Genomic DNA, 14488 nt, shown 5'->3' with positions numbered 1-14488 from the left:
GGGCAAGTTAAACAGAAGGGTAGGTAGGCAGGGAGGGGGGGTTCGGTGGGTGGGGACATATCTTTGTTTTATCATATTGTAAAGTACTAGCTGTTCTGTCAAGAAATCATTCCTCCCAAACCTCACTCTTGAGTAAGTAGCATAATGTACAATTCTATATATGTGTGAATAGTTAAGAGTCTGTGTTGGAGCTTAATTTACTCCTTTCTAGAGTGCTAAATGCAAGGAAAGTTTGGTTAATATCTTTTTTTTTTTTTTTTTTGGGGGTACGTGGGCCTCTTACTGCTGTGGCCTCTCCCATTGCGGAGCACAGGCTCCGGACGCGCAGGCTCAGCGGCCATGGCTCACGGGCCCAGCCGCTTCGCGGCATGTGGGATCCTCCCGGACCAGGGCACGAACCTGTGTCCCCTGCATCGGCAGGCGGACTCCCAACCACTGCGCCACCAGGGGAGCCCTCTTGTCTTGTTCTTGATCTTAGAAAAAGCTTCAGTCTTCCACCACTGAGTATGATGTTAGCTATGGATTTTTCATATACGGCTTTTACTATGTTGAGGTAGTTTCCTCCTATTTCTAGTTTGTTGAGTATTTTTATCATGAAAGGGTATTGAATTTTGTCAAATGTTTTTTCTGCATTAACTGACATGATCATGGTTTTCACCTTCATTCTGTAAATGTGGTCTATCACATATATTGATTTGTGTATGTTGAGCCAAACTTGCATTTCAGAATAAATCCTACTTGGTCATGGTGTATAAATCTTTTAATATGCTGTTGAATTTGGTTTGCTAGTAATAATTTTTTAAAAAGTAGAATAATAAAGTTTTGTGTGAGTCTTGAATCTCTAAAGCTGATGTGGAAAGTGGGGGAGGTGCCTTCAGCAGGCCAGGTCTGAGTCTCTATCTCTAGATATACAGAAGTAGAGTTCTATGCTTATTTGGGTTGTGCTGAAGTCTCCTCTGCCTAGAGCATCTACATCAGTCTTTTTTTGTTGTTGAAATTTTTTGCTTTTCTCCCCCAGTTCCTTTTGTTTTCCTCCAGGGAGATAGAGCATTCTGAAGTATGTGTTTTTCAAATTTTTGTGACCCTTGCACATGGTTGCTTATTCTTATTCTATTACAAAAGTAATACTAAACATTCCTGAGTTTTTCTTATTTGCCAGACTCTGCTCTGAGTGAGGTAGTTGCTATTATTGTCCCCCTCTTATGGATGAGGAAACTAAGGGGCAGAGACCTTACATAACTTACTCAGGGTCTTATAGCTAGTAAGTGGCATAGCTGGGATTTGAACTCAGCTAGTCAAGCTCAGAGCCCGTTCTCATACCACCATGAGATATTGTTTCTTATCTCTGTAGTTGCTAGTCTCAAGAGAATCGTAGACTCCCAGAGCAGAAAGTGATCCCCATCCCAAGCTTCTTTTTGTGTCCATTAACTTGGGAATGTTCCCAGACATCCCAACTTTTCAGATTTACCAGGACTATATTTACCAGTTCTCCTAATTCATATTAGGTATGGTGCATCAGTTTTTCTACTCAATTTAGGTGTCACCGCTGGTAGAGCAACTTGTCCTCATTTTCTTTATCAGTAGTGTTAAAGCATTGCCGTAGTCAATTATTTCCAAGGTCCAGTCCATCTCTGAATAGCTATAAGTTCTCTGACTTCTATTTATTCACATTCAGTTTTCCTTGTTTGTTTCAGCCTAGTATTCTCCTCTGTTGATATTTTGAATCTTGATTCTGATCTCATGTAATATCAGCTGTCCTTGCCAGGATTGTGACATTTTGTACATTTTTTAAATGTCTCTAATCCAAGTTGTTGATTAAAAAACTGAATAGAGGTCTTCCCTGGTGGTGCAGTGGTTAAGCATCTGCCTGCCAATGTAGGCAACACAGGTGAGCCCTGGGCCGGGAAGATCCCACATGCTGCAGAGCAACAAAGCCTGTGTGCCACAACTACTGAGCCTGCGCTCTAGAGCCCACGAGCCACAACTCCTGAGCCCATGTGCCACAACTACTGAAGCCCATGCGCCTAGAGCCTGTGCTCTGGAACAAGAGAAGCCACTGCAATGAGAAGCCCGCACACCGCAACGAAGAGTAGCACCTGCTTGCTGCAACTAGAGAAAGCCCACGTGCAGCAACGAAGACCCAGTGCAGCCAAAGATAGATAGATAGGTAGACAGACAGATAGATAGATAGATATTTTTTAAAAATTTTTAAAAAAACACAACTGAATAGATCTAGACCACCCCTAAGTGTTCTCGGTTTTTAGCCTGTATCAGATACACTTAACCAAGATTTTGTGGTTTTATCCACAAAGATAAAATAAGTGACTGTTAATACCTTATTGAAATTAAGCTACACTGTATCTGTGGTGTTCCTCATTTACTGACTTAACTCTAAGCTTGCTTTTTTTTTTTTTAACCTATCTGGACCCAAACTCCTATGCTATTTATTTGCCTTCATTTGCTATTACTGCGAGTTCACATTCATATGGCAGCCATGGAATTAATGCTCCTAATTATTATTATTATATATATAAAATATATAATATATTATAAATATATGTAAGTATATATGTATATATTTTTTTGGGGGGGCCGCGCTGCTTGGCTTGTGGGATCTTAGGTCCCCATCCAGGGATCAGACCTGGGCCCATGGCAGTGAAAGTGCTGAGTCCTAACCACTGGACCTCCAGGGAATTCCTGATGCTCATAATTATTAATGTACTGTTTCACCAATACGAGATGAGTGTACCAACATACAAACTTCAGTGTTCTCTACTTTTATTTATTTATTTGAGTACACTAGTGGATCCTGGATGAATCCTTTGGGGGAGGGGACTTATCCCAAGATAATATAAAATTGTTACATCCTAATAGTAGATATTAAATCCAAGTTTTGATATTTTTGGTAAATCAAATGTTTCTTTGGTACAGTGAGTATGGTAAAAAATGTCTAATTCTTGTTCAATAGAGATTTAGCCTTCCTAATTAATATTATTTACTAATACTGTATATTCTTTGTTTCTCCTACTCTGAATTTCATTTTTTTTTAGTTTTTCGTGTATTTGCAAGTTGAAAATTGATTCAGATTAGGACTTTTATGCATTATTATGGAATTTAATTTCACACATTATAGATTTTGAAATTTATTGTAATCTTGGCTCAGAACTATTGTTCCGAGTTACAGTGTAATACAGTCTGCTGGTTGAATCTAATTAAGGTGTCGTATCACCTGCATGCAGTATGTATCTTTGCCTAGAATGTTCTAAAATTCCTCACTTGGGAATAACACTTCCCTCAGTTCTTGGTTTGATTGAAAAACCCAGCAATATTTGACACACTGTATGTAACTCTTGTTTAAGAGGCAGACTTTGTTTATCTTTTGTGTTTGTTGACTATTTTAAGCAAAATGCTAAACTGCAGTTTCCAGCATGGTTACTAATAGACTGAGTATTAATCTTATTAATGTCGCATATTCATCTGCTGTCATTGCATTCAAAGACAAGCGTGACTGTATTCCAGTTCTGGGTACACAAATATTAAGGAAATATAACTAATTTAGTAAATGAAAGTTGAGTAGCTTGAAAGTAAAATTGCTTTCTAACAAGTATAATTTATAATTTTAAAGAAAATGAGCAAGTTATCTCTTTATGAGATAATACTTTACAATTATAGGGTTGACTGCAGTACTATTATTATGTGTTGGAGAGGTTGATCACCTGCCTTTCTTAGTACTGTATGAAAAAACAAACAATTTCAAGCCCATTAGTATTCCCAGGATTATCTCACTTATTAGCACACAGATCTTTTTTCCTCCTCCCACTTGGTTTCTCCCTCTATTACCTGTTTCTTAATCTCATTTGCAAGGTAATCAGCCCTTAAATAAACAAGAATTCTCCAAAGATGGAGCAGAAACCAGGGTTAAGGGGCACAGGCCTGGTTAACACAGGGCCTTTTGTGAAGATGCTCTTCCCCAGCAGAATTGTTCCTCTCAAGGCCTTTTCTATTTGATCCTTAGATATATACTTTCAGTATTTAAATAAGGAGCCTTTCTCCCTGTCTATTTCTAGGTATCCTTAGAACTTCCAGTGTGGTACAATGGAAAAAGTATTGTATCTCTCTTCTAGTCCTGTCTCTACCCCTTTATTGCTCTATAACAGTGTTTCTCAACTTTGGTGCCATTGACAGTTTGGACTAGATAATTCTTTGTTGTGGGGGACCGTGTATTGTGGGATGTTTAGCAGCATCCCTGGCCTCTACCCACTAGATGCCAGTAGCAGCCCCCAAATTATGACTATCAGAAATGTCTCCAGACACTGCCAGATGTCCCCTGGGGGACAAAAATCACCTCCAGTTGAGAACCAGTGCCTTACAACGTTGAACAGGTATTTGATTTCCCTGGCTGAGACAGTTTCCTCATCTGTGTAATGTAGTTAGTAATCCCTGCCTACTGCACAGGATAAAATATATGTACAAGTGCTTTGTGTGTTTTTAAGTACTGTGTACAAATAAGAGGTTGGGGTAAGCCTGGCAGCAGAACTCAGCTCTGGACTTTATTTCTGCTAGTACTTCAGTGTAGAGAATGAAGCTGAGAATGTCAGGTCTTGGTGATGGGGCACAGGCCTCATGCTTTGTTTGTCGATAGTACTCTATAGAGCTGTTCTGTTCAAATGGAGAAAGTGGGTGGGTATGTTTCAGGAGGTGATGTGAGCAGGACATGACTAGTTGATGTGTTCTTACCAGGCAATGCTGAGATCCTGAGGCAGCTGCAGTGGGGCAAAGCTCTATTGAGAGGGCATGTGCATCCTCAGAATGACTCTAGCCTTTCTTACTATACTGAATATTTAGCACTCTGGCATGCATGGCTTTACCAACATGCCATCTTTGCTCTGCTACCTTTTTGAGTAGCCCTATCTTCCCCTCCTATTTATTTCAAATTGAACAAACATTTATTGTCTCTTATGTGCAAGGCATTGGTCCAAGTGCTTTCACATACATTCTCTTCCATTCCTTTTATAACCCTGTAAGTGGCATTACTATACTTGTTTCACAGTAACAGTAGTAATAGTAGTAGTAGTAATAGTAATAGTAGTGGAGGCAGCAGCAATAGTAGAAACTAGACGGTATTGAGTTCTTACTCTGTGCGTGTGCTAAGTGCTTTATATGTATTAAATCATTGAGTGCTAGCAACAATTTATGGAGTTGATACTGTTATTATACTTCTTTTTACAGATGAGGAAACTGAGGCACGGCAAGGTTAAATAGCTCATCCACACAGCTAGTAAGTGGTAGACCCTGGATTTGGATTTAGGCAATTTGTCTCCAGAGCCTGCTCTTAGGAAACAGGGTCAGAAAGATGACATAACTTGTACAAGCTCAAGGAGCGAATGAAAGGCAGACTAGGATTCAAACATAATGTATGACTCCAGTCTCTGCCTGTTTCCAGTGTGCCAAGCACCACACTTCTCATTTACTTAACCTCCCTGCCTCTCTCTGGATAGGATTGCTTCTATGATGCTAACTTACAGCACAGCACAGGGGATCTATTAAAAGATACTTCGTGAATTCAAGTTGGGAAGATAAAAGGGGTGATAAATAAGAGGCAAAGAGGAACTTGGAATCAGGCTCGTGGAGCTCTTGTCATTCAGTGCTTTGGTCTGAAAATTGATTTTTACATCTGATTTCTATAGAATTCTGCTACTTTTAGTTAAGAATGCTTTTGTTTTGGATGGTAGTTTTTGAATTTAAAGGCATAACATTTATTTTATTACATAGTTCTGGTTATGGACCTGTTATCTGTGTGTTGGAGCAGACCAGAAAGGTCTAGAACCTGGAACCAGATTTATCCTCGGGGTGGGCAGGTGATGATAGGAGAGAGGTAATGCAAGTAAGTTAAACCCTTATAGATGGTATATTAGTTTCCTAGGGTTGTTGTCACAAAGTACTACAAGATGGTGGCTTAAAACAACAGATATTTATTCTCTCACAGTTCTGGAGGCTAGTCTAAAATCAAGGTGTTAGCAGGGCCATGGTCTCTGAAGCCTCTAAGGGAGACTCCTTTGCCTCTTTCTAGCTTCTTATGTTTGCCTGAAATCCTTGGCATTCCTTGGATTATAGATGCATCACTCCAGTCTCTGCCTCTGTTTTCATGTGGTGTTCTCTCCTGTGTGTTTGTGTCTCTGTGTCTAAATTTCCCCCTTCTTATAAGAACACCAGTCATATTGAATTTAGGGCCCAGCCTAACCCAATATGATCTCATCTTAACTTGATTACTTCTGCAGAAGCCCCTATTTCCAAATAAGGATGCATTCACAGGTTCCAGGTGGACAGGAATATTGGGGGGTCACTATTCAACCCAGTGCATATGGTATCCAGAGAGTAAGCAGCAAATGGCTTTGTGTGCAGTCAGCATGAGGAGAGACCCACTGGAGTAGGTGCAGGTTCTGACCAGTGAGTAAAGCAAGACAGGACACTCTAGAGGTTGTGCAGGTTGTGATCAGAAATTCAGGTAGATCATGACCCTTTGATCAGTGTAAGCAGGTAATAGGCTGGTCTCTACTTTCTATGGGACCCTGGCAAAAGCAGGCTACAGTATTTGAGGTACCAGGCATCTGATCAGTTTGCCGAGAAAGAGAACATGTCAGGTACCCAGGATTTGAATCATGAGTGGCATTTGGTCTCAGGAATAAGGAAAAGCTCAGCTAAGAGAGTGGGGCCAACTAGATCAGGGCCAGCCATGCAGCAACTGTGACTCGCTTCTGAGTCCCAGCGAGGTGGCTGAAGCATCCAAAAATCCCCCCTTCCCAGGGATAGACCTGGAGCCCAGGCAGCAGTGAGCCTTCAGTGCTTGGTGGATGACGGATAGTAAGGAGAAATGAATTAGAGGCTTCATTATTATAATTCACAAACAAACTGTCAGCATCTGACATTGGCAAGTGTTAAGGTGCCCTGGCAAGATATAAATAAGAGTGGTATCTCTGGGTACTAGTGAGTGCTTTAGATAAAGGGGAATGAAAAATTTAATAACATTAAATGTCATTTGTAAAATGAAAGCTCTTGTCCTTCCTAGGAAACACTTTGTAGGTCAGCCTGTCTGCTCTCATCAGAGAGGCTGAATCAGAGGTTGAGTTGTTTTAACGTTAACACCTTTTCTTTTTAAATAAATTGCTTGATAACACTTCCTGGGAACTTTGACTATTTCTTTAACATATTCAAAATCCAGCCTGTCATGTAGTTCTAGGATTCTGAGTGATCTATACTGTCTGTTTCTTCCCTCACTGTTAAGCTGGACTGATTTCTGTGAGAATTATGTCCTAGACAATTCATTTGTAAGAACAGAGAACCCCAATGCTGGTGCTAGTTGAAGCCTTCTTCACCTACTTGCCTCCACCGTTCTAGCCTCGTTCAATTACTGTTGGGTGTGTGTGTGTGTGTGCGCGCGTGCTTGCCCTTGTCTCCCTGGACCTATGATATATTTCTAACCCAGGATCCTCATTCAGGTTATTTTGTCATTGATTATTTTTGGGAGCCCTCTGGATTCCATCAGACCATGTTCCTTAGTTTCCAAAGTTATCACAAACAATTCTGTGGTGAATGTTACTGTTCATAACACTAATAAATTTTTGTATGCCAAATTATTTGCTTAGGATAAATTGCTATAAGTGAAATTGCCAGATCAAGGATATGTGATCTTGAATGCTTTTTATACATATTTCCAAATTACTCTTCAGAAAAGTTTATGCTCTCTCGTTGTATATATAAGCGCTCTTATCCCCGAACTCTAACACTGGATAACTTTTTTGAAGTTTATCAATTTGGTAGATCATATTTTCGTTTAAATTAATGGCTTTTTTTTTTTTTTTTTTTTTGGCTGCGTTGGGTCTTCGTTGCTGCGCGTGGGCTTTCTCTAGTTGCAGCAAGCCGGGGCTACTCTCTGTTGCAGTGTGCGGGCTTCTCATTGTGGAGACTTCTCTTGTTGCGGAGCATGGGCTCTAGGCGCGCGGGCTTCAGTAGTTGTGATGTGTGATGTGTGATGCTCAGTAGTTGTGGCTCGCGGGTTCTAGAGTACAGGCTCAGTAGTTCTAGAGTACAGGCTCAGTAGTTGTGGAGCATGGGCTTAGTTGCTCCACAGCATGTGGGATCTTCCCAGACCAGGGCTCAAACCCATGTCCCCTGCATTGGCAGGCAGATTCTTAACCACAGAGCCACCAGGAAGTCCCTAATTGCTTTTTTATTGCTAGATTTAGTTGAACATATTTTCATGTTTATTAACCATTTAAAAGTTCTTGTTTTGGGAATTACCTGTGAATATTCTTTGCCCATTTTCTTTTAGAGTGTATGCTTTGATCCCATTTCTTCTTTTATGGAACATATATTAATTGAGCACCTTTTATATGTTAGGGCCAGACAATTTCTAGGTGAACAGCACAGACAAAATCCCTATGATTAAAGAGTTTATATTCTAATATAGTGAGGCAGAAAATAAACAAATAAATATGTAGTATGACAAGTAGGGATAAGGACTGTAAAGAAGGTGCCATGAAAGGCAGGTAGAGATGATGGTGGGCAGGGATGCTATTTATAAAGTTGGTTTGGGGAGGCCTCATGATACCACTGGTATTTAAGGGGAGACATGAAGAAGATAAAGGCACAAACTCTGCTGATATTGGGGAAAGCATTATAGCGGCGGGAACAAAGAGTGCAAAGGGCCTAAGGCAGGACTATGTTTGACTTGTGATGTGATCATAGTTTGATGAGTACGGGAGAGAGTTAGGAGGTGAGTTTCAGAGGTAGCAAGGAGTGGGGTGGATGTGGGGTTACAGACCACATAGGGCCTTGGAGCCAGAGTGAGGAATTTGGATTTCATTCTGAGTGAGTTGGGGAGCCATTAGAGCGTTTTGAATAGTGAAGTGATATGACCTGACCCAACGTTTTGAAAGAACATTGGTGTTGGTAAGTAGAGACTAGACTGTGAGGGACAGTGATGGGCTCTGGAAGACCAGTTAGGAGCCTCTTGCAATATATCAGATGAGAGACCCTGCAGGTGTGATACAGGTAGTAACAGGTGATTCTGGATATATAACATAGAACCAATAGATTTGCTGATGGATTGGATGCGAAGTGTGAGGGAAAGAGGAGCTAAAGAAGATCCAGGGTTTCTGACCTGAGGAGCTGGTAAGGCAGTCGCCATTTGCTGAGAAGGGGAAATGTGGGAAGGAGAGGATTGGTGGTGATCTGTGAGAGCTTTTTATGTGATGAAGTGTATTAATCTTTTGCCATTTAGGCGGAAAGGTTTTTTCCCTCAATTTGTTGTTAATTAGCTTTGTTAGTTGTGTTTTGCTGTACAGAAATGTCAGCTTTTAAATCTTGTCATCTGTTAATCTTTATAGTTTTTTGGTATTGCTGTCATGCCTAGACAGGTTCTAAAAAATAATCACCGATGCTTTCTTTAAGTATTCTCATGGTTTAGTGTATGCATTTAACTCTTTAATCTGGGTAGAATTAATTTTGATATAGACTGTGAATTACAGTTCAATCTTAATTTTTCTCATATAATTAACCTGTTATCCTAGCATCATTAAACAATTTGTTCTCTGCTAAGAAAAATGATTCTATCATTTCCTTTGAATTGGGAAAGAGGGGTGTGTGACAGATTGTGTGAAGAGGTATTATATCACGTATTTGTGTTTAGCAAGCTCCTAGTCTTGTTTTGGTTGATAACTTGGTGACTGTAATCTCTGAGTATAACAGGTTATAAACATTTATCTCCTGAGTCTCTTCCATTCCCAAAAGAGGTACTTGCCTTAGAAGGTGGCTTTCATCAGTTCCCTCAATGATTGTGAATTCTGCCTTGCGGATGATATGTGACCTGTTTTTAATCACAGGCTGTGTCCTCCTACCAAATATGCTTTTCTGTGACCCACTTTTGTCAACTGACAATTCCTCTGGGATTATAAACTAAAATATTGCTTCAGCAATAAAAGCACTGACTACAGTGTATACTTCCTGTCCATTTAATCATACTATAGATTCCAAAGCCCTGTAACATTTACGTTTGCCACTCTTACATTATCTGTGCTCTAGCCCTTACCCGATATGTGGATATTTTAGAGGTGACAATATATTGTGTTTAACTAACTGGATTTTCTTCTTTAAGGCAAGAAATGGGTTTCTTATGTTATTAATAATGTTTACGAAATCTTAAACTTGGATGAAGTCCTCAAGCTTGGAAGTAAACCTCCAGCATGTTGTTAACCTTAGAAATTTGTGTTAAGGCTGATTGAACCTAAATCTCTTAAATGCTTTCTTTGTTTTTTGTAGAGAGGGAAATATGAGGTTCCTAAGTGGCTCTCCCCCAGTAGTATTCTGCTTCTTCAACAAATGCTACAGGTAATCTTTGTTATTTATTTTAAAATAATAGAAGTCTTTTGTTATTATTTGATTTTAAGATGTCTGTAGTGCTACTACATTTATCTATCAGCTGTAAAAAATTCCATTCATTGTTATCTACTCTGCAGATATTCTCTACTAGGTGCTTTCTTTGCAAATGCATTTTTTAAAAAAGACTGCTACCATATATCTTTGCTGACTTGGTTTTTCTTTCTTTTTCCTGAGCATTGTCTGTTTTCTCTAACCAGCTCTTGCTCCACTGTTTTCTGTTTTCTTGCTCCCACTCTTTTTCCATTAGATATATAGTAGATATGAAATAAATGCTTAAATGAGCTGATGTACAATTGAGTGGGCCTCATGATCTAGTGCAGTGGTTCTCAAACTTCAGCATGTATCAGAATTGCCAAATGGGCTTATTGAAACACAGATTGCTGGGCACCACCCTGAGAGTGTCTAATTCAGTAGAGCTGGGGCAGGGCTAAGAATTTGCATTTCTAATAAGCTCCCGGATGACACTGATACCGCTGGTCTGGGAACCACACGTTAAGAGCCACTGATTTGGTGTTATGATCTCTAAGGGTGAAAGACAGGAGTGCTGAAGTCTAGTTATCCACTCTACCAAGCAATAGGCATGCCACCTAACCAGGTTCTGACCTATAAAATGGGGATTCTGAGCTTGGCCTCAGTGCTTGCTACATAGTATTACGTGGATAAAATGAGATTAATGGGAAACACTTTGAAAAATATGAGTACCTTATTAGCAATATTTTTTTCATTATTATGTATTCAGTTTTTCCATATATTAAGCCATCTCTACTTTTTATTCAAAATTTACCTTAAGCTCATCTACCTTGAGTAGGGCAAGACCACCAAATCTCCATAATGAGATTGAAAACACCTCATCCTTTCTTCTAAACTCCCCAAAACTTAATCTTTGTTGATTAATTTTTCTCTCCTCACATTTGAAAATTACAAATGGAAAAGAAAGGTGTGCTTTTCAACTTGTTATATGTGATTGTAAGCTCATCGGAGGTAGAGATTGCATATTCAGTGTGAATGCCCTGCATTGTGCCTGCTTGAATATTAAATTGGTGAATATTTCCTGTGAATAGGTTTTCCAGCAAAAGACTATTACATCATACAATAGATTGACTTAACTTCATGAATAATGTCCATACCAATGAAGTTCATGTTTGTTAAACATTTATCTTCTAAGCCTGTGTTGGTAGCTATAGTTTTCTTGCCTCTATTCCCTTTTTAAAAGAATTTATTCCAAGGCCATTTTAAGGTCTTTGACAGCATTTTTGTGATGATAAAGTTTACATCTGTTCTGATGAATTTTGAGTTCTCAGGAGGAAAGGTGTTCTATGCTTTCTATTTAAAATGTTAATCTCCAGCTACCTCTCGATGGCCACTAGGTGGACCCAAAGAAACGGATTTCTGTGAAAAATCTATTGAACCATCCCTGGATCATGCAAGATTACAACTGTCCTGTTGAGTGGCAAAGCAAGACTCCTGTAAGTAAAATGAAATCCAGTAAAATTAAAAAACAAAGACAAAAACTTTGTGTGGATTCAGGATGTACAATGATGTGGTCTAAATACAAAAGAAAATATATTTTGTAAACTTATCTGTCAGATTGGTGTTTGGGAGATTGTAACTGAATTGTATATTTGCCCATTAATCTCTAGGACAGTGGCTCCTAACCGGGCCTGCACGTGAGAATCACAAGGACCTTAAAAAAAAGTGCTGTGCTCTGTCCCACAGCAATTAATGGATATTTTTTAAAAGCTCCCTGGTGTTTCTCACGTAGTCAGGATTGTGAACAGTGCTCTGGGAATCTTAGGCAAGTTACTTAACTTTTCCAAACCTATATATTTGTCTGTAAAAAGTAGGTTAAACCTGTTCTTTCTATTTCCCAGAGTAGTTATAAGGTTATAGAGGTTCTCAAACTTTTAAGTCTGAGGGCCCCTTTATGCTCTTCTTATTCACTTATTAAAATATTTAGTGATCGATTCATTTAAAAGTAACAGTACTAAACCTATTACAGTTTATCACAAATATTTTTATGAAAAATGACTATTTAAAAAATAAATTTAGTGGGAAGACTAGCATTGTTTTACATCTTTGCAAATTTCTTTAAAGTCTAGCTTAACAGAAGACACTTGGATCTCACCTGCTTCTGCATTGTTTTGCTATGATGTTTTGATTGGAGATCCTCAGGGGTCTACAGACCATACCGTGAGAACTGGTCTAATATATATATGAAAGAACTTTATTTATTTATTTTTAACATCTTTATTGGAGTATAATTGCTTTACAATGGTGTGTTAGTTTCTGCTTTATAACAAAGTGAATCAGTTATACATATACATATGTTCCCGTATCTCTTCCCTCTTGCGTCTCCCTCCCTCCCACCCTCCCTATCCCATCCCTCTAGGTGGTCACAAACCATCGAGCTGATCTCCCTGTGTTATGCAGCTGCTTCCCACTAGCTATCTATTTTACGTTTGGTAGTGTATATATGTCCATGCCACTCTCTCACTTTGTCACAGCTTACCCTTCCCCCTCCCCATATCCTCAAGTCCATTCTCTAGTAGGTCTGTGTGAAAGAACTTTAAATAACACAAAGTACTATGCAAGTTTAAGCAGTTATATTAATAACTATTCCTACATTAATGTTTTAAAAAATAGTTTTTAACAAATGGCAATTTGAACTTGGTAAAAATGTGAGCATTATTAAAGGGTATATATAATATTTTTTAATTGAAGTATAGTTGATTTACAATATTGTGTTAGTTTCAAATGTACAGCATAGTGATTCAGTTATGCATATGTATATTTTTTCAGATTATTTTCCACTATAGGTTATTATAAGATATTGAATGTAGTTTCCTGTGTTATACAGTAAATCTCTGTTGCTTATCTATTTTATGTAAGGGGTATGTATACTTTGTATATTAGCGAACTATTGCTGCATAAAAATCCACCCCAAAATTTAGTGACTTGAAACAATAATAATTTACAATTCTGTGGATCAGCAGTTTGGGGCTCAGCCAGACATTTCCTGTGTGAGTCTTACCTGGGGTCACTCATGTGGCTGCAGTTAACTGGTGACTTGACTGTGACTGGATGGTCTAAGCCTCACTCAGAAGACCAACTGTTTGTGCTGGTTATTTGTTGGGCCACACTGTCCAGCGGGCTAGTCTGGGCTTCTTGATATGGCAGCTAGATTCCAGAAGAAGCCAGAAAGTGGGCAAACCCTAACACTCAAGCTTTTTTTTTTTTTTTTGCCTGCACCGCGTGGCATGTGGGATCCTAGTTCCCTGACCAGGGATCGGACACGCGCCCCCTGCATTGTAAGTGCAGAGTCTTAACCACTGGACTGCCAGGGAAGTCCCACACTCAAGCATTTTTCAAGCCTCTGCTTGCATTGTGCTTGCTAATGTCTGGCCAAAGCAAGCCACAAGGCAAAACCCAGAGCTAGTATGGAAAGTATAGCCATCAAAGTTGGTACAGTTCTTATCCTCTTTTCATAGATAAGGAAATCAAGAAATTAAACATAACTACTTCAGAAATAAATCTAGTGAGAAGAGTGGCACTGCTTTACATCTTTGCTGATTTCTTTAAAGTCTAGCTTAATAGAAGACACTTGGGTACTCATCTGTTTCTGCATTCAGTCTGTTTTGATATGTGTTGTTTTGATTAAAGCATATGAAGAAAATGCAGCCTTACACAGATACATAGTTAGAAAAGCATTTTAATGCTTTAAAGGAGAAGTGTTTTAATAGCCTTTTCAGTTAATCGGGGATGTTTTTTTGACAATCTACTACAACGTCTGCAATGGAGAGGGGTATGTGCATGGGTCAACAGAATAGCTTGGATACATGCCACATTGTAGACCTGATACAGCTGTGGGGTATTTGCTTTCTGGAAGAATTATACCAATAAATATAAATACTTGGAAAAATAGACTATGTTTGTTTTTAACCCCTTCTCACTAGTCTGCCCACTGTTATGACCATGCAGCCTGATCTGAAATTCCTCCTGATTCTCCTATGACTGTCAACCCCTAAAATCTCTCTTCTCCATATTTCCTTTA

At 39.1% G+C, this 14488-nt stretch overlaps 1 protein-coding gene across 7 annotated transcripts in view; it reads left to right on the top strand.

Annotated features, from left to right (window-relative positions):
* The window catches only part of MELK (maternal embryonic leucine zipper kinase), a 78269-nt gene that overhangs the window by 31318 nt on the left and 32463 nt on the right, over positions 1 to 14488 (top strand). For 4 of the 7 annotated variants that reach the window (XM_060153398.1, XM_060153397.1, XM_060153395.1 and 1 more), the window contains exons 9-11: positions 10318 to 10386; positions 11805 to 11903; positions 12532 to 12627. In XM_060153398.1, the coding sequence (XP_060009381.1) occupies positions 10318 to 10386; positions 11805 to 11903; positions 12532 to 12627 (264 nt within the window). The remainder of the gene's footprint in view (positions 1 to 10317; positions 10387 to 11804; positions 11904 to 12531; positions 12628 to 14488) is intronic. The other 3 variants (XM_060153401.1, XM_060153400.1, XM_060153399.1) reach the window with 1 other exon arrangement.

The sequence above is a fragment of the Lagenorhynchus albirostris genome, chromosome 7 (assembly GCF_949774975.1).
Source record: "Lagenorhynchus albirostris chromosome 7, mLagAlb1.1, whole genome shotgun sequence".
Classification (NCBI taxonomy): Eukaryota; Metazoa; Chordata; class Mammalia; order Artiodactyla; family Delphinidae; genus Lagenorhynchus; species Lagenorhynchus albirostris.
The sequence above is the reverse complement of the archived record's forward strand: the minus strand, read 5'-3'. Positions and strand labels throughout refer to the sequence as shown.